This window comes from Lepidochelys kempii, chromosome 1, assembly GCF_965140265.1.
Source record: "Lepidochelys kempii isolate rLepKem1 chromosome 1, rLepKem1.hap2, whole genome shotgun sequence".
Classification (NCBI taxonomy): Eukaryota; Metazoa; Chordata; order Testudines; family Cheloniidae; genus Lepidochelys; species Lepidochelys kempii.
In genome coordinates this window covers 320,791,849-320,819,397 of record NC_133256.1, presented here as the reverse complement: position 1 = coordinate 320,819,397, position 27,549 = coordinate 320,791,849, and the positions used below count along the sequence as shown (strand labels likewise).

The 27,549-nt window shown below is 38.3% G+C and overlaps 1 protein-coding gene across 6 annotated transcripts in view; it reads left to right on the top strand.

The window, feature by feature from the left end:
• GRAMD4 (GRAM domain containing 4) overlaps positions 1 to 26,900 on the top strand; it is a 146,990-nt gene extending 120,090 nt beyond the window's left edge. For 4 of the 6 annotated variants that reach the window (XM_073328371.1, XM_073328370.1, XM_073328368.1 and 1 more), the window contains 15 exons: positions 577 to 709; positions 1,556 to 1,581; positions 3,049 to 3,140; positions 4,897 to 4,988; positions 6,426 to 6,474; positions 7,413 to 7,484; positions 9,479 to 9,522; positions 9,626 to 9,735; positions 12,213 to 12,367; positions 17,141 to 17,158; positions 17,757 to 17,904; positions 18,402 to 18,495; positions 19,653 to 19,737; positions 21,587 to 21,655; positions 22,930 to 26,900. In XM_073328371.1, the coding sequence (XP_073184472.1) occupies positions 577 to 709; positions 1,556 to 1,581; positions 3,049 to 3,140; positions 4,897 to 4,988; positions 6,426 to 6,474; positions 7,413 to 7,484; positions 9,479 to 9,522; positions 9,626 to 9,735; positions 12,213 to 12,367; positions 17,141 to 17,158; positions 17,757 to 17,904; positions 18,402 to 18,495; positions 19,653 to 19,737; positions 21,587 to 21,655; positions 22,930 to 23,031 (1,289 nt within the window). In that variant the 3' untranslated portion in view covers positions 23,032 to 26,900. The remainder of the gene's footprint in view (positions 1 to 576; positions 710 to 1,555; positions 1,582 to 3,048; positions 3,141 to 4,896; positions 4,989 to 6,425; positions 6,475 to 7,412; positions 7,485 to 9,478; positions 9,523 to 9,625; positions 9,736 to 12,212; positions 12,368 to 17,140; positions 17,159 to 17,756; positions 17,905 to 18,401; positions 18,496 to 19,652; positions 19,738 to 21,586; positions 21,656 to 22,929) is intronic. The other 2 variants (XM_073328373.1, XM_073328369.1) reach the window with 1 other exon arrangement.
• The last annotated feature ends 649 nt before the right edge of the window (positions 26,901 to 27,549 follow it).

The window sequence follows — 27,549 nt, the reverse complement described above, 5'->3', positions numbered from 1 at the left end:
CAAAGAATTCTAATATATTGGTGAGGCATGAGTTCCCTTTAAATAAAACCACGTGGACTCTTCCCTCAACAAATTATGTTCATCTATGTGTCAGATAATTCTGTTCTTTCCTATAGTTTCAACCAATTTGCCCAGTACTGAAATTAGGCTTACTGGTCTGTAGTTGCCTACTGTATATAATTGGCAGAGTATCTGAAAGAGAAGCAATCGAGAAGAAACATACAAATTAGATGAACTACTGCTACTTGTAATAAAACTTTTTTATCTAGAAGCATGTACATTTAACTGTAATATTTCTCTTAAAAGATCAGGAGACACATGTTAATTTAAAAAAGTGGATGGCTCTAGATTGTTTTTAATTTCCAGAGTTGGTGGAGAAGGAACCATTCAATCCCATTGGAATCTGCAGTGGGGTTCTTGAGGGAGGTGATAACTTACAAAGAATGCCACTAAACTACAAAGAAAAACTAGATCTGGAGCAGTTCTAGTTGCATGTTACAAAATGAGTTATTTTCAGTTGATTTTTCAAAAGTTGTTTTTTGTCTAACATACAAAATATGCTGTTCGGATTTATAGATAAACGCAGTCAGATGATGTGTTCAAGAGTCCAGAAGTGGTTTTATGACAAATTTGGGGAGTATGTTGAAGACTTCAGATTTCAGCCGGAGGAAAACACAGTGGAAACTGAAGAGCCACTTAGTGCTAGAAGGTAAAAATACTTGTAGAACTTTTTTGTTTGTTTGTTTTTTCTTTTTGGATAAACCAGCATAAAACTTGTCACAAATGATTCTACTATAATGAAATACATGTAAGGAAATATATTTGTATAAAAAGTTAGAGAAGTTGAAGAAGCAGGGCTAATTTTGGCTCTGTATGTATGCTTCTAAATTAGTGTTAGCAGCAGAGAGTTGAAATCCCATATTTTTCTGCATGTCTAGAATGAAATTAGACTTGCGGTATGTCCACACTGCATCTCAGTGTGTGCTTTCCAGCTCGGGTAAACAGACAGGTGCTAGCCCTGCTCAAGCTGGGCACTCCAAAAATAGCAGAGTAGCCAGGGGTAGCACAGGTGGCAACTTTGGTACATACTTGGGTGGCCAGCCTGAGGGTCCAGGCAGTTTTGTCCTCAGGTGGTTAGCCCAAGCTGCCACTCATGCTGTTCCTTGCTACACTGATATTATTAGCATGGTAGCACAAGCAGGGCTAGCGCATCTGTCTATTAGTGCTGGAAAGTATACTTCAGCTACAGTGTAGACATACCCATAAACTAGTTACTGGGTCCGCAGGGTGCAAGAAAAGTTTTCCTTTAGCACTGAGGCTAAGTACCTCATTAGGCTTGGTTTTGGCTTCAATTTTGATTTGATATCAGATAGGGCTTAGTTGTAATTCATTTTTAAATGCATTTTGGCAGCTGAGAGTAGCTTTACACCATTGATACGCAGTCTAATGTATGTGCTGTACATATTGTACTAGAACAGAAGTACAGGTATGTTGAGTTGCACTGAAATGCTTAATATCTGCCTAACATCATGTTGTATTATCCATATTTTTCTAGGTTAACTGAAAATATGAGAAGATTAAGTAAGTATCCAGCAACATCATTGTCTTGACATTAAATCAGATTTTTTTATCGCTTAACTTAATATTTGTGCATATAAACATGCAGAAGTCCTGAGAAATTCTTCTGCCAGTTTATAGGTGGAAGCATTTCTGAAGCCTTGAATTAATCTTTGTTGTAGATAGTAACTTAAGTAAGCAGTATAACACCAGGGATGATGCTGTCTACCACATTATTAAATAGTGGTAGAAGCTATTCCCTTGTTAAGCTCTAAGTAAACAAGACGTTCCCATAAAAACTGTAATACAGTATGCTAAATAAATACCCAGTCTGGTGAAACTTAACTCTTCAGAGCTGGGTAACTGAAAGCCTATCTTACATACCCTTGCTCCCACTTAGTTAATGGAACTATGAGCAGAGATAGAGGCCTTCTAGAGTCAGTAAAAGTTTGCAGGCATGAACCATAACTGACCAGGAGGAGTACTTCATTGTTTCCATCTATCCTACTGCTTTGTACAGCCTAGTTTTTAAAGTAAAATTATCATAGTGTGTTGCTTCCATCATTTGCTTTGGGAGACTATTCTATGGCTTGTCCTCCTTATTAGGAATTCGGGGAGTCCTGTCTGAGTAAAAAATGTCATATTGCACCCTTGATATTTACGTAGGAGATCCGAATAGTTTTTAATTCCTTCAGGTGAGCAGTGAGGGCTAGACTGACTGACTTAAGTAAGGGGTTGTAAAGATTTCCCTAAGCCATCCAGACTCCTTGTGCCTAGGTACAAAGGAAGGCAAGCAATGCTAACTTCTTTTGAGGGTCTTGCAAAGGCTGGGCAGCCATCTTAATGCAGTACAGCACTGTTGACAGTAGCTGCTGTAGAGAGCAATTAAACCAATGAGCTCCTCTGGTGCTATCGCCCTCCCAGCTAGTTCCATGCAATCCTTAGGATGTGATGTTGGTCCTTAGAGCTACCCTTTTGCAAATCTAGCCCTGGTTGTTTAAGAACTTCCCATGAAAGGCATAGCAGGGATAGATGAATTTTGAGCAATAGAAATTAAGGGCCTTGTCCTGTACTCCTGGAAGTTTACAGGAGTCTTGACTAAGGACGACAGGAGATCAGATTGGGCCCATCAATAGGGTACAGGGTTGGAAGGAGAAGAGTATTTAAAGGATCTAAACCACAGTTCAAATCATATTTGTACTTCTTTGTGTTAAAACCTTTTTAGTTTGTGGGAGTGTGATTCTCTTTCATTGCTCAGTAATCTTGAAGTCTTTCTTTTGCTGTGTGTTTTTTTGTTTTTTTTTAACTAATTTGGGCGCTGAGATTTTGGGCAGCTCTTGCATTTAAATAAAAATGTATGTAATCCAATCCATAAATCTGTCTTTAACATGCAATAAAGATCTCAGATTATTTCCAATTTACTTTTGTTGTTTTACAAATGATTTAATTGCTGTTAATTATTTACCACATTTGTTTTTTTCTTCTGCCTAGAGAGAGGTGCCAAACCTGTTACTAATTTTGTGAAGAATCTTTCTGCCTTATCAGATTGGTATTCTATCTACACTTCTGCTATTGCCTTTATTGTAAGTTATCCTTTTCTTCCAGGTGTAATAACGGTTGAAAACTCTATAGCCATCACCTAGTGGCATTCTTTGAAAGTGTCTACTATAATTCAGCATTAGCAAACATGGCAAAGTCAAAACAGTGTAGTATAATTTTGTTCTATATTAAATAAAATGATTTTTCTTATTTCAGAACTATTTTTAATATTAGGATTCTTTGCTCATTTTTTAACAATGTCAGATATTCAAACAAAAGTTTCCATATTTGCAAATGGTTTACAGCCTAGTGGATATTTCATCCTGTTGCCTGCGATTGCCACCACTCCCTCCCCGCCCCCCAGAAAATGCGTCCAATCATCTGACTGATGTTCCTCTGTGAAATATCTTATCAATCTCAGTCCAGTTCCGAAAGTGGACAGTTCCACATCAAATGAAAGTCTTTCCTGTCAGTACCCCCACCATAACATCATAGTTTGCATTAATTTGGCGCTCTTTGTCAGAAGGGAGGCCCAGGGAATAGGCATACAGACTGAACTAGAATTGATGTACACTGGTGAGAGTTTTGTGAGGAGGACTTGTACTGCTTGGTCTGTGAATAATTACAGAACTTTGGTCTCTAGATCTGTCTGTGTGGCACACTTTATCCACACCACATCTAATTTAAAATATGCTGGAAAAATCTAAATTCTAATTTAAAAATAAATTACAGATAACTGAATGGAAGAGTTCTAGCAGTATCCTAAAACATGCAAGTGAAGTTTCATTATTTTATGTAGTTACAGCTGCACTTTCATTGATTGTAACCCCGCAAGTCTACATGGGTTGCTGATTTAATACTGTTTTTTAATACACCAATCAAGGAACATTAAAAAGAACCACCTCCATTCTGGGCTCCCTTACCCCCTTCTAACACTGCCTCTACACCCCTTTTCCCAAACCTCTATCCACCTCTTTCATCTCTTCATCTCTCAAATTCTTGCTTCTCATCTGAAAAGTGATTTATATAGAAGCAGTGTGGTCTGCTATATATATAGAAGAGCCTTATCTGGGAGCTGCTAGTCCTGATACTGGCTGGGCACTGTCTTGTTGTGTGGCTTCGAGTAGAACACCTTACTATGTTACTTGTCCATAAAGTGGCCTTTGCAAAGGTGGTGAGAGCAGTTATGTATGTAAAGCACTTCTGAAGTGTAATCTGTTATGCGAGTGCTAAATAATTTTTTCCCTTTTCTTCTTAGACATCTCACTTTTCCTTCCCCCGAATGGTATTAAACTTGGTGACACATTGGAGTATTGCTTCTGTGAATAAAATACAATTCAGTATCTTGGTGCTCATACTGCTTCCTCTCCCTCAAGTGCCCAGTCGCTAGAACTACCCTGACTTCCAGTCAGCACTCTGACTCACTGCTAGTGTGGCCTTGCTAGGTCAGACTAGATGATCATAATATGGCCCCTGCTGTCTTAAATTCTGTTAATCTAATGACTTTTTGTTATTGTTGTGCTCAAGTGACTGAGAGATTCATCTGCCATGCATGCAGCTCAGAGCTGCTGAAGTAGCAGTTCATTGTGATTGACTGAATCTCCTAGTTAATGTTTGACCCTGGGTGTATGAATCAGCTGCGTTTTCATCAGTCACAGGGGTGCTTTCACACCCTTAAGTGTTAATAGCTCTGGGAGTTGTGTTTTAGCAGTGTACCTAGTAACACAGTTCAGATATTGTTTCATGCAAATCATTGTAATTTAGCTTGTAATCTGCAACTCTTTCCTTTTTTATCTGCAGATTTACATGAATGCTGTATGGCATGGCTGGGCCATTCCTATGTTCTTATTTTTAGCAATTTTGAGGTTATCCCTAAATTACCTCATAGCCAGGTATTTACTTTGCTTAAATATTAAGGATTTAGCCATTCGTGTAACTTAATTTATCTACAGGCTTTTATTTTGTTCTTACACTGAAATAATTTTGAGCTGTTAACTTTGCTATCAGCAAGGGTTAAAATGTGGGTTTAAATAAATTTGTGGTTCTAAAGCTATGACAAATATGAAAAGGCATAGAATCCAAACTAGTCTTGTTGTCATAAAGATCTATCACCCTTGTAAGTAAATACTTTTGGTTTGCAATGACTCAGGTCGCCATAACGGATGCTGCACATTCACTCACTTAATGCAGTGATTTATTGTTATAGTAAAATCCCCCAAAGGAGGCAGTTTCCATCTTCCAGGAGTACTGGAGGCAATTGGAGAGCAGCACGTTACAGGCTGAAGCCTGTTCACATTTTTATAGAAAGAACTTTTTCTTTCATCCAGGCACAACACAGGTTGAATTAATATTTTAACTTGGATACAAATATGTTAATGAAAAGATATTTCATTTTTTTCACAATTTTAAACCTAACTAGGCTTCCTGCTCTTAGATGTCATGGCATTTTTTGTTGTAAATGTAAAACTCAGCCCCTATATAAAATCTGTTTGTACAAGAAACCTAAAAATATAGTATATGCTGACTGTTCTGAGAAACTGAGGTATTTGAAAATGTCCATTTCCTGAGAGTCATGAAGAATCCTTCCTACTAAAACCTCAGTGTCAGGCTTAGGACTCTTAAGAGTGCAAAGTCTCGCTTCCAATACTGATCACTTATTTCAAGCTATAATATATATCAACAGTTCTGCAAAGGAAGGGGGAAAGCTCAGATCCTTGCACTAAAGGCTTTTCTAATTAGAACTTACCAGGTCAAATTTAGTGTGTGTGGGGGTGTGCAACTCCAGTGACTTCATGACAGCTTCATCTGTTTAAACCAGTGCCGACTTGGATCCATAATGTATAATTATTCAGTTGTTAAGAAAAAAATATAAACTTTGATGGTTCAGTTGCAAATGGCCTGTGCACCATTAGTATATTTTTATGGAACAATACTGTAATTCCTTAATTACTGCTTATTGTCAGAAAGGGGTTGATGTGCTTATTTTTTTAAAATGGAACTCCCAGCACAAATGATGATTTTGAACAGTTGATGTCTATTCTAAACATACAAGTGGCTATCATTTCATTGCCATAAATCAGTGTAAAATGTTTGAAATATCAAGGCCATGTGACTGGTTATTGGAGAGAGAGAGAGAGAGAGAGAGAGAGTGTGTGTGTGTGTGTGTGTAGATTTGAAAGGACACTGTTAGCTACCCTGTCATAGATATATTAAAACGTCATTATTTTGTTAAAGTCACATAAGTGTTGGTTGCAGAAAAGCATTTTAAACCCTGCTTGGTAGACTTGTGGAGAAGAGATATCTACATAGTTTGTTTGTTTGACTTTTAGGGGTTGGAGAATACAGTGGAGCATTGTGCCTGAAGTTTCTGAGCCCATTGTAAGTCTTTAATCCTCATTTTGCACTGCATGTTGTAATGCTATTCCAAAACACACACAGAAATGCCTATGTGAAAATTGTCCTTTCAAAGGATTTTCCCGTTTTTCATCATTCAATTTGGGAGGATGTAAAAATACACAGCTATTGCCACTCTTTGGTCTTTCTTACTTGCACTTTCGAAGCCAACGTTGGTTGTGGGTTGTTTTTTGTTTTGTTTTTCTGTTTGTTTTTTTACTGGAAAACGTTGGCAGTGTCATAAATGAAAGTGTAAATTGAATTTCTGGTTTAAACTGAGATTTGGTAGAAGTCTCACAGTTGAATCCAGTGGACTTTTCAGTTCAGGAAACTTGCTTATACTGCTGTTGAAAGTCCACTGTAACAGCGTGAAGCTGTCAGTAGCTTTCAGTATGTGAAAATTAATATTGACTTGATTTAAACAGCCCAGAAATTTACACTATCTGCAAGAGTTCTGGGAACAACTATTGATAATAGATAAAGAGCTATTTGAATGACAAACCTTTTCAGTAAGATGTATTGAGGATTTTGGGGTTCCAGGGAAAACCTTGTGGTCTTAAATGACAGAAGATATTTATTTTTATCATAAGTTTCTAGACGTATAACTTTACTAAATAGTTTTTAAACAGAAATGTAAATGATTAGTATCTAGAGCAGGAAGGGCAACAAATTTGCACAACATTTGTCTAGGTCAGAGGAGAGCAATTTGTTAGTTAGCTACTGCTAATACAAATCATGGCTAGCCACAGAAGAGCTAAAACCCGTAAGTGGAATGTCGTAAATTCAGGATACAGGATGCACACTCGGTGGCTTTATTGTATATTAAATATTTTTATTTTTGTCACTAGCAGTTTTCTAAAATATAAAGAGCAGTGACCAAGCTGAAAGTTAAATTTAATTGGATTTTTTTTTTTTTGTCCAAGGAACCTCCAAAGGAAGACCTGACAGTGTCAGAAAAGTTTCAGCTTGTTCTAGATGTGGCACAAAAAGCACAGGTACTGTACTCCATTCAGACTTTGTCTGTGTTTCCTGAATAAAGAGAGGATACATCTTGAAAGAACGTAGTGTACAATGTGTGAAAATGGGTCAGAACAAATTAATTTACCTCGTAATCTCTTGTACCCTTACATATTTAAAAGAAATACCCTGTGGAGAGGTAGGAATCATGCTAAACCGCTTTCGATTTTATGAAAACCGCATGCTGAAGTAGATAAGAAAACTTCAAATAAACTATAAAAAGAAATAAAATCCAACATACAAACTGCTGTAAGTGAACTTCCTGGCCATCCAGACCAATAATATTAACCCAGAATAGTAAAATAATAACCCCCTATAAGAGCCCACCATCTTCAACCACCATCCCTTACTTTTTTAAAAAAAGCTGGAAATAGGTGGCCTCCTGGGGAAAGTTAATAACTTAAACTAACACTTTAAATGCCACCTCGTGGTTAATATGCATTCACGCTCTGTTCTGGGCTTCCTTGGTGCAATGTGCTCTTTATGAAAACTTGATTAATAAGTGAGCTGCTGCATTCTGCACTAGCTTTATTTAACTGTAGCTAATGCTCCCAAGATGTAGACCCATGTTGCAGTATTGTAATCTTGAGATGACACAGACATGCAGCTTCATTTAGGGAGTCTGACATTTCCTCCTAAATGTCTTGCCATCATCTTGAATTGATCATACCTGAACTCCTTATCTTTCATCCCACAGCCTCTGTGCTCACCCCATTCTCTGTGATTGTTGAACACACTACCATCTGTCGTGTAACTTAAGCCTGAAGGGAATCATCAACTCCTCCCTCCTCCTCCTCAGCCAACACCTTCCAGGCAGTCTCCAAATTCTACTACCTCTTCATCCACACCACTATGGTCTGACATCCTTTCTTACCCAACAGCTAAAATTCGCATTCATGCCCTGATCATCTCCAGCAACTTCCTTGGCCTCCCTGACACCTACATCCACCCCTCTGTTCTGTACAAAGCATGGCTGCTAAGAACTTTCCTGGCTCATTGTTTTTCTCACAATACCTTGAATGCCTCTACCCTCTCCCCTACTTTCTCCCCTGCTGCATCAAGTTGAAGCTGCTTGTCTGTCTTCCAGTTCCTGTGTAATTCTGCCCCTCATTTATTCACATCTGTCTTTTTTCATCTCTCCTCACCCCCAGACCCTCATCCTTCTCTGTTATCATTGATGCCAACATCAATGTACTATTTATCTCTTTCTCCCACAACAGTCAGAGACCATGCCCTCAGTATGTTTAGTAGAGCCTAATGTGGGATCTATTGAAAACTATGTATTTTATGGTGCCTCAATAGCAAGGGTCAAGGAAAAATGATCTTTAGAAAATTCTACTAGGCCATCAGTAGAGTGGTTACGTATTGGATAAACAGTGTTCTTCATCAGAGCTATCAGAATCTAGCAGGCTCAATCTGCTTCAAAGAGTGTACCATTCAAATAGATCCACCACCCTCATGAGAGAGGTGGGTTCTGACTCCAAACCAAAGAAGCCAATGGTCAAACCATGACACATACAATAACGACTTCCCAAAATTCTAGTCCCATCCAAAACCTATTAGTTCAGATTTGACGTGTTGTCTACTTACGTAGTTTGTCTTTTGACCTCTCCATTATTCTGAAACTATGACCAGGACGTACGCATTTTCCAACCGTAACAATAAAGTTAAGCAATTCCTTCCACTTTCTTTAAATAACCAGTGATTAATAGGTCAGAAATTGAAGAACAAGGTATACAACAAAATGGAAATCCCCTGAATGCTGATTAAATAAATTTTAAAGGGAAAACATGCATGTTGTTAATAGTGCATATTTCATAATTCTCTAGACTTTTAACTAAAGCCAGAAGAAACTAAGTGGTTGGCTTTCAAGAATCACTTAACATAGAAAATAACTGAAACTGGTGGAAAGCAAAGTTCTCTGCAGGCAAAAAGTATATTGCAAATTAACTGTCTCTTGCTTTTAATGCAGAACCTATTTGGCAAAATGGCAGACATATTGGAAAAAATCAAGAAGTAAGTTTATATTTTTCTTTTTCTCCTAAATAAACCATTTGAACAACCTCTGACCAGCTGAAAACAAAATGCTGTAACAATTATTTCTGTTTTGTTTTTACAGCTTGTTCATGTGGGTCCAGCCAGAAATAACACAGAAGCTATATATTGTTCTATGGGCAGCTTTTATTGCATCCTGCTTCTTTCCCTACAGGATTATAGGGCTTGCAATGGGTAAAAATTACATATATGATGTTTATATCATAGGATAGATGTAGCTCTTTACATTTTAGAATTTGTTTCTTGAAATACCATCCAGTTTAAGAAGAAAATGTTTTGATAATGTCATCCTTCCTTCAAAACTTAAGTCCATACATTAAAGCACCATATTTACTAAAGCATCAGCATTGTTCTTGGCACTGTGTAAGATACACAGAATAAAGGCACAGTCCCTGCCCCATGAGGCACACAGTCTAGAAGACAGAATAGACAATGTACTAGGAGAGCTAGTGAATGGTAACTTTGAGAAGTGGGGGATGTTGTACAAAATAGGCATGGTGATGATATGCTATTGACATGGGTTAGAGCAATGGTTTTCAAACTCTTTTTCTGGGGACCCAGTTGAAGAAAATTGCTGATGCCCGTGACCCAGCAGAGCTGGGTATGAGGGGTTTCTGGGGGAGGGGCTCAGGGCTGGGGGTTGGGGTGCAGGAGGGGGTTAGGGCTCTGGGCTGGGGGTGCAGGCTCTGGGGTGGGACCAGGGATGGAGGGGTTGGGATGCAGGAAGGGCTTCTGGGTTTGGGGGGGCTTAGGGCTGAGGCAGGTAGTTGGGGTACAGGAGGGGGGTCAGGGGCTCTGAGCTAGGGGTGAAGGCTCTGGGGTGGGGCCAAGGGTGAGGAGTTTGGGGTGCAGGAAAGGACTCCAGGTTTGGGGGCTCAGGCCTGGAGCAGGGGATTGGGACGTGGGGTTGGGGCGCGGACTTACCTCCAGCAGCTCCAGGTCAGTGGTGCAGCCGGTGTGCACAGGCAGGCTTCCCTCCTCTCCTGGCACCGCGGACTGTGCTGCATCCTGGAAGCAGTCAGCAACAGATCCGGCTCCTAGGCAGAAGCGTGACTCTCTCCTGTAGGCACTGTTTCCTCCCCCACCCCCAGCTCCCATTGGCCAGTTTCCAGCCAATGGGAGTGAGGAGCCAGTGCTCAGGGCGGGGGCAGCACGCGGAGCCCCATGGCCTCCCACCTAGAAGCCAGACCCGCTGCTGGCCGTTTCTGGGGTGCAGCGCGGTGTCAGAAAAGGTAGGCTGCCTTAGCTGGGCAGCACCGCTGATGGGACTTTTAACGTTGCAGTCAGCGGTGCTGACCAGAGCAAGGCAACCCAGTACTCGGTCGCGACCCACGGTTTGAAAAACACTGGGCTAGAGTTTGAAGGCCTCTCTGTTTTACACACTTCCTGAAAATCTGTGGCAACTTGGGATGTAAGTGTGAGGCATGGCGGGCAGCAGGGAAGAAGTCATGAAGCTGAGAATATTTGGGAAAAAAAAGAGCAGTGACCTCGTTGGTAGAACGAGGACATATTGGACAATAACAGTAGGGGCAAAGTTGTCCCTTTACATTTGTCCCTCTTTATATTTGATTGGTTTGGCCAGGGGTAGTCAGTAGGGGTTTTGAATAGGAAGGAAAGCTGTGTGAGCAGTGGCCAAGGATGCTTTTTGGCTGCTGCGTTCAGTATACTAAGCTCCTGAAGTATGGGGGGGAGAGGTGGGGTGTTTTTGAAATGAGAAATCAGGAGAGAAAAGCCTCTTCTGTGTAACATGTAACCATGCCCTACGAATTAGGAGTGCCCACCATGCACAGGTGCTGGAATTAGGAGTGTTAGGGGTGCTACCACACCCCCCAGCTTGAAGTGGTTTCCGTTATGTACAGGGTTTACAGTTTGGTTCACTGGCTCTCAGCTCCCCCACTATACAAATTGTTCCAGCACCCCTGCTACCATGTATCTGTAATGAAGCTTGTGACTGTCGTGTGCAGTTCTTAAACTGTAGGTAATATTTTAAATGTGGCATTGACTTTACATTGCTGCATTAGATTAAACACCTACTACACATATTGGGTCACTTTATATGCTGATTGAATTGACTGGCTGGAATTTTTTTTCCATTGGCTTTCAGAATGAGATTTCACTCACTCTGAAGACTCCTTTTAAAATCATTAGTCTCTGTTAAGAGATTAGAGGTTTGAAATATGTTCAGTAACCTAGCATAAAGGAAGAGGATCTTTTGTGTAAGATAAAAGGACATAATCAGCTGTCCAAGAGCTCTCTGTTACTATTTAGATTATTATAGGGGATTACTGTTTTAATAGAAAAATAGGCAAAAGGGCATCTCTCATGTTTCTCGGTTTTGTTCTGAAAACAGCAGATGGATGTTTGAATTTTTTTTAACGCTTCTCAGCATTAAATACTAAACTTATGCAAAGAAACCAAAATTATAGCTGCAGAGATCTTGCAGTTGTAGCTCCCACGTTCTCCACTTAAATTACTTTTGTGAGATGAAAGTGTGTATGTGGGTGTGCTATATTTTTTATACAACATCGATTAGAAATATAATTGCAAAAATATGGTTTATAGATGGACTTTATGGAAAAGTGATGGAAAATCTGACAATCTTAATGCCAGTTACTGTGTTTGCTAAAAACAGATTTTTTTCAATTGTTCAGGACTTTATGCTGGAATTAAGTTTTTCCTTATTGATTTTATCTTCAAACGATGCCCAAGACTTCGAGCTAAGTATGATACTCCTTATATCATCTGGACAAATTTGCCTACAGATCCTCAACTCAAAGAAAGGTCTAATGCTACAGTGTCAAGACGGGTAAGTAAAGTTTCATGTTTTTACATATCAGGCAAAGTCCACTTCTTTTTTTTCTCTTTTTTTTTCTCCCCCCCCCCCCCCAGTGACTAGAGCACATTGAGGGAGGGGTAGGTAATTGTTACACCTAATTTCAGCGTTCATACTTCAATGGCGGTCTGACGTGTCTTTATTTTTAAATCCAGGGTCCCAATATTCATAAAGTGACTTGCTTTTTTGTGGACAAAGAATTTTCTTTTAGTTAAAACAAAAAAAAAGGGTGGAGGGTTTGGGGGTTCTAATGTTTATAACCAGAAAAATTACTAAAAATAACATATAGGTATCCATATTAATCTGTATTTTTATAAGAAATTTGCTTACATCACAAGTAAAAACAAGGGTTTTTTTCCATATGCCAGAAGTGAATACTCAATGTGCTATTTCATAGATACTAGGGTCAGAAGGGACCATTATGATCATCTAGTTTGAGCTCCTGCATAACACAGGCCACAGAACTTCACCCATCCACTCCTGCGAAAAACCTCTCATCTATGTCTGAGCTATTGAAGTCCTCAAATCGTAGTTTAAAGATTTCAAGGAGAAGAGAATCCTCCAGCAAGTGACCCATGCCCCATGCTACAGAGGAAGGCGAAAAACCTCCAGGGCCTCTTCCAATCTGCCCTGGAGGAAAATTCCTTCCCGACCCCAAACATGGCGATCAGCTAAACCCTGAGTATAGGGGCAAGATTCACCTGCCAGATACTACAGAAAATTCTTTCCTGGGTAACTCAGATCCCACCCCATCTAACATCCCATCACAGGCCATTAGGCCTATTTACCATGTGCTATTTGGGTTACCTAGATAAAGAATCACTGTGACACTTAAAAGTACACATGGGATAATAAATAGTTTAAGTTTAATAGTGTAGTTTAATAAATGATTAATAGATGGTTGTAAGAATGCTAGATATAACTAGTATGTCTTATAGAGATGGTTATAAGTTCTTCAGTAAAAAACATGGTAGATGAGTATAAACCCATGGTCATAAAGAGCCTTCAACATTTTGGGCTTTAACAATTGATTAACCATTTATTAAAACATTATTAACTCTTTTATAAACTATTGATACATGTACCATTAATATAAACTGCAATCTTATTCTGCTTTGTACATAATTACTAGCAGTACAGTTCTTGGAATAAGAAACAATAACTTTGCTGATTCATGAAGCAAGTTGGAATGCAACATGCTTTTCCACATACTTGTTGTGAACACTGCCAAGCTCAGTAAAACTTTGCTGAAGATGTACTTACAAGGAATGCTTACGTGAAATAGAGCTAGATGGAAATAGAATTTTATCTTAGAATTTTGTATAGTGCCCCTTACCGTAATATCTGAGTACTCTGACAATCATTTATAGCAGTGGTTCTCAACCTGTTTTTATTTGCAGACCCCTAAAAAATTTCAAATGGAGGTAACACCCCTTTGGAAATCGTAGACATAGTTTGTGGACCACAGTCTGAAAATCACTTTTCTATGGTAATGACAACCTTTCACTGACCCCTTAAGCATAATCTACGGACCCTCAGGCATCCACAGACCACAGTTTGAGAACCACTGATTTATAGGACTATAATCAACCTTTAAAGAACAGTATTATCTCTTTTGTTATCTGAAAGATTTTTAAAATACTAGTTTTCTAAAAGTACAATATTTTCCAATAGATGTGATTCCTCCCCTGCCCCCCGCTTTCCCCACTTTGATAGTGTCTGGTTTCTAAATTAACCACTAGCACTCGTAGAGAAAGTCATTGTCAGGTTTAACAAACCTGGCTATGGATCCAATCTGTAAAATTACTGAATGAAACCAAAAATGGTAGCCAACTTTATCCCAAACCCATCTACCCTCCACACAATCCTTAACTGGGGATAAAATGTTCATGACTCAAGACTTTTCTGAATCTCTGACAGGAGGACTCATGCTCTGTTTAAAAGTAGTGCTAACATTAAACCAGCTGCTTGCTCAAGGGGCTGAGAATGAGGATATAATACAGTCCATCTACTACGAGTGAGAGACTTGCACTTTACTGCTTTTTTATTCTTTCCTATCCTTTTCCACTGAGGCATCCTTGTACTACAATAACCCTAAAGGCAAGATGATAAATAGCCCATGTCTGCTTAGCTGTTTTGTAAAACTTGATTCAGTTTCAGTGCACAGATGTCATTCGTTTTGAATTTTTTCATCTTGTAGGGCTCAATACTGAGAGTACCATGAACTTACAGAGAAATCAGAAGCAGCAGAGGGTAGTCAACTCTTCCCAGGATTGTCTCTTTATAGATTAAGGGCTCAATCCTGCACCCACATGTCGGGCATGTGTGCATTACTCAGCTGGTGATGCATGTGGGTGATGAGAATGGAGCCCTTCATGTGTAATTTCTGTGAGAAATGCCAGCCTGTAGAACTGTGCATTGTGCTACCAGTCAAGACATAAGAAAATAAAGTGCAAGAAAGCTTTCCAAATTCAGCTGTGTTTGTGCTGCCTTGTCAGAATTCAGGCTTTGGGCTAGATCCACAAAGCGCCACAAGACTTGCAATGCCTAATTCTTAGGTGCCCTGCTTGCAGACAGAAGTCAGAGCACTTACTTAGGTGCCTGAGCTCCCTTTACAATGTATGGGAAGAATCACACACTCGAGAAGGGGATTCTCAGAAGTCAGAAAACTGAGCGGGGAGCCACCAAAGCTAGCTTGTAGGAAATGCCAAATCGCACCCTCAAAGGGAGCTAGGCACCTAACTCTGAGACAGAGGGAGATGACTGGTGGATAGAAAGCTGGGTAAATCGTTGGGCTCAACGGGTGGTGATCAACGGCTCGATGTCTAGTTGGCAGCCGGTATCAAGCGGAGTGCCCCAGGGGTCAGTTCTGGGGCCGTTTTTTTTCAACATCTTTGTTAATGATCTGGATGATGGGATGAATTGCACCCTTAGCAAGTTCGCAGATGACACTAAACTGCGGGGAGAGGTAGATACACTGGAGGGTAGGGATAGGGTCCAGAGTGACCTAGACAAATTGGAGGATTGGGCCAAAAGAAATTTGATGAGGTTCAACAAGGACAAGTACAGAGTCCTGCACTTAGGAAGGAAGAATCCCTGCTATAGGCTGGGGACCAACTGGCTAAGCAGCAGTTCTGCAGAAAAGGACCTGGGGATTACAGTGGACGAGAAGCTGGATATGAGTCTGCAGTGTGCTCTCGTTGCCAAGAAGGCCAATGGCATGTTGGACTGTATTAGTAGGAGTATTGCCAGCAGATTGAGGGAAGTGATTATTCCCCTCTATTTGACACTGGTAAGGCTACACCTGGAGTATTGTCCATTTTTGGTCCTCCCACTACAGATGGGATGTGGACAAATTGGAGAGAGTCCAGTGGAGGGCAACGAAAATTATTAGGGAGTTGAGGCACATAACTTACAAGGAGAGGCTGAGGGAACTGGGGTTAGTCTACAGAAGAGAAGAGTGGGGGGGGATTTGATAGCAGCCTTCAACTACCTGAAGGGGGGTTCCAAAGAGGATGGAGCTAGGCTTTTCTCAGTTGTGGCAGATGACAGAATAAGAAGGAATGGTCTCAAATTGCAGCGTGGGACATCTAGGTTGGATATTAGGAAACACTATTTCACTAGGGAGGTGGTGGAACCTCCATCCTTAGAGGTTTTTAAGGCCCGGCTTGAGAAGGCCTTGGCTGGGATGATTTAGTTGGTGTTGGTCCTTCTTTGAGCAGAGGATTGGACTAGATGACCTCCTGAGATCTCTTCCAACCCTAATATTCTATGATTCTATGACTCCCTGCGCTCGGGATTCCCAGCTATGAATCCTCTCCTTGAGTTAGGCACCTAAGCCAGGTCAGCCCTTTCTGGCAAAAAATGAGAGAGAGGTCCCCTGTAGCCAGTAGCCCAGTGGTTAGAGTTCTCACCTAGGATGTGGGAGAGTCAGGTTCAATTTCTTGCTCCAAATCTGACTGAGTGGGGATTTGAACTTGTGTTCCGTATGCTGGGCGAGTACTCCAAACCATTGGGCTACTGGATATTAATCATGAACCCCGCAGCTAGCCACAAAAATTCCCGATATGTGCATCCCCGGCTGTCTTTTGTGTATGGCCTGTGCTCTGAGCAGGCCCCTTGGATTGGGTTCTGCAGATAACTAGGAGAGGGAATGCCTCGTTTGAGAATCCCACCTGGACTAGGATTCAGAGCAGTTCGGCGGCATCAGGACTTAAGCAGTTTTGCAGATGCCTACTAGGGTTAGGCAACAGCTGAGTAGGGGCTTCAAGGATCAAAGGGGGTACCTAAATGTTGGATTTAGGTGCCTGAAGTGGCTGTTAGCTGCCTAAGTCGCTTTGTGGATCTCGCCCTTTATTATGGGGCAGCATCCAATGACTTAGGAGCTTTGTTTGAAAGTTGATTTTGCTTTAGAACATGATGTTTGAGAAATCTCCATTCCTATCATCGGTGTTCAATAATAACCATGCCAGTTTTAAGAGTGTTAGCCTGGGAAATTCAGATCAGCTTCCAAAGTTGGAAGGCCAGCCCACCCTAAGATAATATGAATAAATTAAAATGGTGTGCTCTAACCACTGATAACTTGTTTTAAATTGCATTCATTGTGTGCAATTTCTTGGTATGTGAGTAAGATCTTGCAGCTTCATTCAATTTATGTTTTATTCTGTATATGATACTGTTAAATAGATTTCACTTTTTTTCTTTTGTCACTGTCACATTTGTGTTTGTTGTTTCTTTTCCTGCTAGCTGTCAGGGCATGAAAAGGTATGGATCTTAGTGTGGAAAACTTGCTTTCAATTTGGGCATTTGTGTTCATAATGAGCCAATGCTATTTTGTGTGTGCTTTTAATGTTTGCTTTTTTTGTTCTTTATTTAGACTGAGTGTTCTGGGTTTGGTTTTTATGTCTCGAAGACAAATCTTAAATACTGCTACTGGTTATATATTAACTGGGCGTGGGGAAGTCCCTCCTAGCAAATTAATTTGGGTTGTGTGCAGTGACATATCCACATCTAATCACACTCCTTGGTGTGCAGAGACTGTATTTAAATACAGATGCCTCTTGCAGAATGTTTTTTGGAGGCATGAGACAGCATCTGTCTAAAGAATAAAATTGCAGTGAACCAACACCCCTTAAAAATTATCTTCAGATGGGATATTAGTGCATTATGGTATAGCAAGAATACTATGGTATTGTACCAAGTCCAATTTGTGCTGGAGACAGCAAGAATGCTATTCAAGGTTATTTTTAGCTATCCTTTTTAATTTGATTTTAAATGAAAGTTAAAATTAATAATTAACTAATCATTTAAAGAGTGCAATTAAATATTGCTGTTCAAATTAATCCAATTTATTTCCCTGCAGGTTCAAACAGCATCATCGAGAAGTTATGTGGGCTCAGGTGCCCCAGCTGGAATAAACAAAGATGAAGACAGTAGTCGTTTTCATACCACCAAAAGAGGCAATTTCTATGAAGTCTTTAACCTATCAGAAAATGAGCGTCCTTTGGCAGGTATTTGTACAGATATTAAGGTTACAGTCGTGGGAAAAATTAACTCTTTTAAATTAGTCAGACATGTAATTTGAAGTCTGGGCCCTTGTCTGCATATCCCAGCACTATTTAGAAATGAACTGTATTGTAATAATATCTACTCTAAACTGGTATAGACGGGAGATCAAGTTAATCTTTTATCCATAAGATTCTCTGAAAGAACCCAGTGCTCACTCTTCCCCCCTATCAAATTTGTATTACCACAAAAGATGCTTAGTCAACTCAGAGGAAGTAATTTAACCCATTCTTTGAAACAAAGATTTTCACGTTTGCTATAGAGCAAAAGCTTTGCAATCACCACATACATGAAGCTTCATTTGTAGAATATGCTGCTTTTTATAGGAGAACTGTCTAATTGATGGGGAGCCATCTCTCTGATTTTAAAACTTGTATCTTTCTTTCTGTCCTAAAACTCTTTCCTTGACACATTTGATTTTGTGTGTTGTATTTTCTGGTAGTATGTGAAAATGGTTGGCGCTGCTGCTTGATTAACAGAGACAAGAAGATGCCCACGGACTACATTAGGAATGGGGTTCTTTATGTTACAGAAAAGTAAGTCATTGGCACTTGGCAGTACATTGTTTGGGATGGGAGGACAGGGGAACAAACTTATTGGGAACTCATTTTCTTTTGTAAATAGAGTTAAACAATGAAATGCAAATTTAAATGTAATCCTATAGGAAAAGCTTTAAACTACCTAGCCTCCTGACATTTGGATATACAATGTTTTTTCATAATACTAAACATACAGAGAAACTGTACAGGGTAAGGACAGTTGGAAATTGGAGCATGGTAGGATTTAACAAATGCATTAGGTGTCCGAAATGTTTGTAGATGAGGAAACCGTAGCATCAGTGTTTAGTATGTTAGCGCTTGTTACGGTGAACGGGACAACTAAATTATGAAAATTTAAAGCACTAGCTACTTTTATTAAGTGCGGTACAAATGGTTGCTCATTATAGTTTACCAAATGTTCTGTGTTTTGCTGTGTATTTTGAGTGCTGTGTAAACCCCGTTAAAAATGAATGTATGGCTTCTTTAAAAACAAAAAACACAGTTGAGTAAGTTAAGTTTTGGTTTCAAAATCAAAACCGTTTTCTCCGCACACACTGAATGGGTATTACCAATGCTGTTTGGGATCTTAAACTGAAATTCCTTCAGTGTATTAGAACCTTGTGGAACTAAACCTAGGTTATCTGTATACTGTGCCCTCTAGTGATGGAAATAATTCTTCTAACATCTAGAATTTCAAGCATTATTTTAGCATATCTTCAGGTTTGTCTGCATTACAGTAGTGTGCAGCTAAGTCCAACTTTTCATTAGTTTTCACTTGGAAGGGGAGGAGGTTATATGGATTTGGTGGGTTTTTTTAACTTTCAGTACAGTGGCCTACTTTTGCTGTCATTTAAGATTTGTATGTTTGTTCTCATTACATAGACTTTCACTGTAAGAATATGAGTATGAAATATTTGTGCATACAATAGATTACTGATCCTTCAGAGGAATTAGATGTTCAACTGATGGAATTTATGAAAGTTTTTGATTTAACGTAAAATCATAATTGGAAATTACGTTTTTCACACAATTCCTTGCAAAGCTGTTTTTAATTTAGAGAATTTCAAAGCTCTTTGGAAGAAGGCAGAATTTTAAGAGTTTTGGTTTTCAGATTATTGTACCAAATAAACACTTTTCCTCCCCTTTGTCTTCAGTTACTTGTGCTTTGAAAGCTCCAAATCTGGCTCTTCTAAGAGAAATAAAGTTATTAAACTAACGGAGATAACAGATATTCAAAAGGTATGTCTCTGTTTTGTTGAGTGTATAGTAATTTGGGAAGTTCACTTTTTCTGTTCCATTGCTAATTTTACTTTGTTTTCAAGGAGTGTATATTTAAGAATCAGGCGGTGGGGTTTTAGATTTTATAATGCAAGTAGATATGCAATCATCTGAGCAAAGGTGACAAATTCATAAAACTATTTAACTGAACGTTGGGGTTTTCCTAATGCAAAATTGGGGTGAATGTGAAATAATGCAAAGCAACTTGAGTCTTCCAGCAAAAGATGTTTACAGGACTATATGGCGTGCTTTGAACTCATAATAGTTCAAATGCAAACATTAGGGTTCTTTTCTGGTGATACCTCTGGTAATAGTCTTTTTCCTATTGAAGACTGATTATAATATAAAACTAAGTTGGAAACTGGGTTCTTCTAGTTCAGTTTCCTGAAATCCTCATTCCTCCCTATTTGATTTCATGGAATTAAAGGCCAGAAGTGACAATTAGATCAACTAGTCAGACCCTTTATATATCACAGGCCATTAAATTTCATCCCCTGTTTTGCGCCTAATAACTTGGGTTAAACTAAAGCATTTCAATCTTTGGGAAAGTACATTTTTTACTTTGGGAAAGTAAATTTTTGTGTACCAGAGAACAGGAGAGACTGAGGTGTCCCCATGTGGCCCCTGAAATGGCAGGGAATTGATTAGGTGGGATATACCCAGATTACCTTTCACTTCCTTCTCAATCTGTCCCTCCAGAATTGAACTTCTTTCCTCCTGAGGCCTCTTTATCGCTACTGAGAGGTGAACTGCCCTTTCCATCTCAAACTCTCAGCCTCTGTTATGCTTGACTCTCTCTTCTGTCTCTTAGTATGTCATCACAGTAACTTTGTCACCAAAATTTTACCCTTTTCCTGCTCTCTTAAAATCGTGATCCACGCCAAATCCCTGTCCTATGGATTACTGTATCCTGATTCTCGCTTCACCCCTTCCACCCCATCCAGAATGCGGCTCCGTACCCTTCTCCCCCTTGATTTCAAATCTTTGTCCAGCCTCTCATACATACAGCTATCTCCAGTATTTTGTCTAAGTATTCTTTTCCTCTACTTTAAATACTTCCTTAAATCCTGTTTCTTAAACCCAGTAATCTCTCTCCTCTGCCCTCTTTCATACTGATCCAACAGTGACAAAGATGCTCTCCAGCTCTCGTAATTAGGAATGAGGGTTTAATCTCATGTGGGGCCTTTAGGTGGTAGGGAATAAGAGACTGAAAACTGAACAATCCCACAAAAAACATGCCACAGAAGAAACTTACATTCTTGAATATTATTGTTGGCACTTCCTTTTGCTTGGCTTTGGTTTCTATTCAAGCGGTCCACTCTTGCTACAGTACTTACGAGAGGCAGCGTACAGTACATTGTTGGATTTTCAGTGTACTGCATTCACGTGATGAGAGTTCTTTAGCCCAATAGGAAGCTATGATTCCTGCCATGATTCCCGTACCTCTGAATTGTCACTTATCTATATTTCACCTTAATCATATCAGTCTGTGAACTCCTTAATGCACTTGCCGAGGCAGACCTCCACAAATGATCTTAGAACAAGCTGTGCACAAACATGTTAAAAGTACAAGGAAAACTTATTGCATTGATATATTTGGCTTAAGTTAGGACCAACTTAAGCCAAATATACCAGCCACATCTGACACTTTAAACAGTATAGACACTTTTAAACAGTATAAGTAGGCAGCTTTTAGGCAAGCTTCAGAGGTGGGTGGGAGGATCCACAGTAGACCGGTTACATCACATTCTCTTTCATGCCCCTTTGTAATTGTTCAGCCTGTAAAGTATCTTCGTTTGTTTTTTTGTAGTACAAAGTGCTCTCTGTTCTCCCAGGATCAGGGATGGGTATTGCAGTATCAACGCCAGCTACACAAAAAGTAAGTAGCCTGCTCTGTCTGTGTTGCTGCACTGCACCCTCAAGTGCTCAGGGATCCTATTCTGTTTTAATAGCAACATAAATGCCCTCCATTTCTTTATAGCTTGTGTCGGGGGGGGGGTGCGCGTTTAAATTTTTTGCTCTCACTCTGCTATGTTTTATTCAGGTTAATATATTTTGGAAGCTGAATATATCTATTATATAGTATAGTTGACATTGTTTTAAAATGGATTTACTTCATCCCCTCACCTGTGGTGCCCACAGCTTTCTTACTCCAAACTTAAATTGACCATTTTCTTACCAACCTTCTTCATGGCAACCATAGGAGCTGTTAGTAACACTGCTGCAAACATGTTAGAAACTGGAGGCCACATTCTCTGTATATAGTGCCTTGGGGTAACAGTGTCCACAATGCACCTGAAGAGTAGTATAATTGGGGTAGTTTGAAGGCCAATATGATTTTGACAGGTCCTCCAAAGCGTGGCTGAAATCCACCAAGTTTTCCAGCTTCAGTCATGTTGTGACTTTCCAAGAACCTATAAACTAAAAAGTCATGAACGTTATCTAGTTTTTAATAAGCATTTCAGGTTTACAAAAAGCCATTTTAATAAGCAGGGAAATATTATTGAACCTTGATAACTAATCAAACTACTTCCTCGTAAAGAGATTCCTTCTGATTCATATGCTAGTTAGTGTGCTGAGCCTGGGCATGCATTTGAAAATTATTTTTTTTTAAAGATAATTTTAATAGACAACTAATTACTCAGGATGTTTAAATTGGAAATCTAGTGATCTAAAACTCAGTGCCACTGCACCATTTTAGAAATCCTAAGACTATCTTAAAAGAGCTCTGTCTCTGGTTATCAGGAAGGCTTTATAGGTCCCAAACAGTTGGAAAGTGAAAAAGAACAATTGGTACAGAACATCTATGAACATTCTGTGCAAATGATAGTTGTGATCCAGTGCACTAGCAGAGGAAAATGGGAGATGGAAATGGAATACCTGGGGGAGGTTTTCTTAGGAATCGAACACTGAACGGATTCTTAAACTTTTAGGAAAAAGCCCCTTATAACTTCCATTTGAATCCTGCTTGTTTCACTGGACCAAAAAAACCTAAAAATCTAATATAGGCTTATTAAAAAGGAAGGGGGGAGAAGGGTGTTAATTTGAAAGAACCTGGTCAGACTTTTTTCTAAAGACTTCAGGAAACTTTCTGATTTCCTTTAGCCTATAGTTTGGTTTCATTTTTTGTTTTGTTTTGTTTTTGTCTTGTAGCCATTAGTGTTTGGTGCCATGGTACACAGAGATGAAGCTTTTGAGACCATTTTCAACCAGTATGTGAAAATAATCTCTGCAGCATCGAACAGTGAAAGCTAGTATCTTATCTTCAGACGATCTAGAGGAGACTTTATTTTACAACTTGGTAGTGAATAATTGAACATCCTCATCTATTTTGCAATAATTTTTCCTGTCACATGGTTTATAGTCTATCTGTTACATGAATCAAGTGTATTTTATATATGCCTTCATGTTTGTTTTTAAGGTTTTTGTAAAAAAACAGTGAAAGTGCTATCATCACTATTAGCCTTGCACATTAAGCACTTTTAATGTTTATTTACTGACATTAAAAGCTAGGACGATACTTGGAGAACTGCCTAAATATCAGACACTGGGACAGATTCATCCCTTGGATACCTCCATTGATATCATCAGGGATTAATTTTGCCCACTGTCTGTTTTTTTTGCATGAGTAGAAACACATTACAATAGTCTGGTGTATGTTTCTTGAGTACAACAATCACTGAATTGGGTACTTTATCAAACCAGTATCACCACCTACGAAATATCACTATTAGCTGGTAAGAATATTAATATTAAGGCAATTTTTCTTGCTGATTTCTGTATTATAAAAGGGTTTATTTTTGAACAGTTTGACCTGATTCAATTTTTGGTGCATACATAGTTTCAAATTCCTTGTACAGTGAATTCAGCATTACAAAGCAGAAGGAAATGTTTGGAACCTTACCTTCCTTTTCTGATCAACCCAAGTGGAAGAAAAGAACTACTTGTTTTTTGAGGGCATCAAAACTTTGTTCATAAAATGTTAGGCAACATATATTTGTATTCCTGTTGATATTTGTCATGGAAGGGCTCAATAATTGTACTTGTACATATAATGTAGCAAGATGCACGTACGTTCATGCAAAAAGATTTAATGAGCATCTTTTTCTGATGCGGGGGGAAGTTGGGAATAATTACACCCAAGCAAAACTTGAGATCAGCTTTGTATGTTATATATTCATTTATATTTGGGATTGTGGGGGCGGGGAGGGTTTGCGAGAATCCCTTACAACAGAAATGTCAGGATAATGTAACAAATGAAGACATTATTTTCAGAAGAAATTATTCTATTTTGATCTCCCCTTTCTGTATTCCATTTTTCCAACAATAGAACCTGACTTTGTCAAATGGAGCAGTGACACTGTGCCTGCCTTCTCCATAGTTTTTCTCTGTTGAGGGGCAACGCATATAATAATATTGGTCTTACTTTAAATTTTGAAAGCTTGGCATATTCCATGTAATATAAAGCCCATCTGAGAGTTTAGGATTTCATTTGCATTCTCCTAAAGGCACAGCAGAATGTATACTAGCTCCCCAGTATATTTTCTCCCTACTGCACTTTTGAATTTAGTAGTATTTTTATTTCACAAACTTTCCCATAAGACAGATCAAGAAGATAATCCTGTTAGCCGATCTAAAAATTGTTGATTTTAAAGTCAATACACTTCTTAGCCATGTGTTTTCTATTTAAACAAGTTTTATGGGACATCATTACACAGAAGATCTTTAAACAAACTCCAGGGTTACATTCAGTTAAGGATAACAACAATACAAAGATCCAGGGAAAAATGGCACTCTGAAACTGTAGAAACCTATTTGAAGTGGCAGTGAAGATAATGTTAATATTAATATGAATAGTTAATGACAGTATTTCTCCATATTGTATTTAAAGTTCATGTGCATTGGGATTCACTCAATTGAATATTTAAGGCACAAAGTTGTTCATGTTAAAGCTCTGTGCTGTATAAATATGTAGCACAATCCATCTTAAAGAATTTAAAATTAATATCCGTGCACTGAGTTCAGGAAATCACTTAATCATGTATTCAAATGTCCTGAATAATTATGGACCTCAGCACATGCTTAAATACAGTACGAAGAGGGATGTTTTCCTGAACCAGGGCCTTGAAAGTTTAGAGTGTAATTTAAATTGGTAGGTGATCCAATTACCCACTATATAACAGGGATGTTAACCAAATACCATTTTGAAGCTACTTTCATTTGGCAAATAGATATTCATTTGGCATATATAGGCTTATATTTAAGTAAAACTATTACTTTTAATTTTTAAGATTTTTTTTAAAAAGCAATTTGATTTAAAGAGAAGAAATTGTCATTTATACAACAGCAATTTATTATATAGTTAGACTTTTATAAAGCCTCCTTTAAGGATCAAAGTGGCAGATGAATTACAATAAGTGGCGAATAAATAAGCATTAATATAGCTTAATGTTATGTACAACTTAGTCATATTCATAGTTCATTCAGTTTGTCTTAAAATCCCTTGGGTGTTTGTGAGGTTGTCATTTTTTGAAGAAACAGAAGATTATATTTTTTACAGAGCAAGTGGTTTTTCTTATTTTTGTATCATTTTCACGTGTAATTTTTACCTTCACTCTGATCATAAGGCAGTGGTTTTAGTGTAACTGCTGGTAACTGCACTTATTACCCCCAACCCCCCCCCCCCCCCCCCCCCGACTGACTGACTAGTATGTAAAATTGTCCTATATTCTGGTACCTGAAAGACTAAAATATTGTTGTGTTGATGATGCCAGGACAATTAACAAGACTCATTTTTAAAGAAATAGTAAATCATTTGCCATCTTCCCAGACTTAGAATCCTCCTACAGAAAATATACTTTTTTAAAACTTTAGTTTGGTCAACAAAGATAACCGTCCTACTAATACTGATTTGTCCTTTAAAATTAATCTGCACTTCAACAATATGTACTTTAAAAAAAATTGTTAAAGCAGTAAACTTATTGCAAACTACAATGCAACATTGGTTCATGCTGATAAAAATAAAATGAACTGGATTTTTTTAAAGAGTAAAATGTGTAATATAACTGATTAAAGATTCATGTATATATTTTGCAAAGTTCACTTTACATTAGGTTATATGAATTACTGCAGAGTAACTGCTCTCGTGTTACATAATTAAAGGCACTAAACAATAACTTCAGTGCTCTTACTTGTGAGTATTGCTACACTTTTGTTTCTCCTGGGTCCTGAAATGCTGGGAGGCAGTGACAAATACATAATTTACTTGTGTAATTGCACTGAGGTTAATAATTTAAAATTTACCTTTCTGCATACAATATGCAGTATAGTCTTCTTTTGATTCAAGATTGAGTGGTGCCACTTAATGTAAAGTTACTTTTTGACAGCAAAAAGTGATGTTTTTGCCATACTATTGTTCATTTGCTGTCATTTGTTGTAATTCTGTTGATGTATGTGGTTTATTGTTGGATCATTCACATTTAATTGGTTTAACTTCTTTCCTAGAAGTGTAGTGGTTAGTTTGAGTTCCTTTCAAGAAAAAAAGGGAGATGAAAACTTACCACATTTATTATTCATCAGTGACCATTTAAATACAAATTCCTGATGAAAAGTTCAGATACAACATCATGTTTTTCTGTACTTTATCACTCTTGTGAGGTCAGATTGACTATAAATGAGCTACTTATAAGTGGCAACATTGCACAAAAAGCCAGCAGCAAAACCTAATTACTGTCCATGCAGACCAAGAGAGAAGATATTTTACGTGAGAGTTAAGAGGTGAACGTGTGTACATTTTTTTTTTGGCAACTTAAACTCCTGCAAAGAAAACTGGTAGTTTTTATCGAATTCTGTAAATTTTGGCTGATATTTAATTTCTATTACTAATCATTGAAATAGAATGGATGTTAAAATAGTTTTTATGTCTGAAGTTTGTCTATTTTGAAGTTGTAAATAATTATGCATTGGCAGTGTAACTTTTGTTCAACAAAAGACTTACACTGTGTGAAGAATTGAAATAATGAAACAATTTGCCTGTACATTTTTTAAGAATCTTGTTTGTTTAAAAAAAGTATTGTATAAATTATAATTTTTATTTAAATAAACCTACAAATGCTTTGTGCTAACAGGTATTTTTTAACAACTTTTCATCCTTCAGATAGTACGAACTTAGTCTTTCTTTATGTCCACAGACTAAGGTTAGTAAAAATTATTTTTTTGGTATGTTTATAACCCCATCAAGAAGATCAAATAGGTAACAGGTTTTTATAAGTAGCAGTTTTATGTGCTGTTGCTTGAATTTTTACATCCACAAACCATTATTGAATTAGCTCATATAACTTGTTTGAGATTAAAAAAAAAAACCAAAACATTTTTCTGTCTTCATGCTGTTCAGATTTTTTTTTATACAAATTCTTTTTGCAGTGGTGGCCCTTAACATTTTCTGGTCTTACCTGAGAATATGATGTATTCCCTTCTACATGGCTGTATTTACTGTAAGAAACACCATGAATGTTACAATTGGCAAGAGTTCACAGCCCGCCCACTGTAACTATCTATTGGTATGCATGTTTGTTTTTTAAAAGTATGGTAATTCAAAATGATTTATAAAACACAACATGGGGAATTTTTTAAAAACTTTGCTAAACATTTGAAGTGTCTACATTATATTGCATTTAACACAAATAAATGTAAATGAGGAATAAATATTACCCATACATAATGCAAATTTCCCTAGTTTCTGGAAAGTCACCTCCCTTACCACCACTCCTTTCC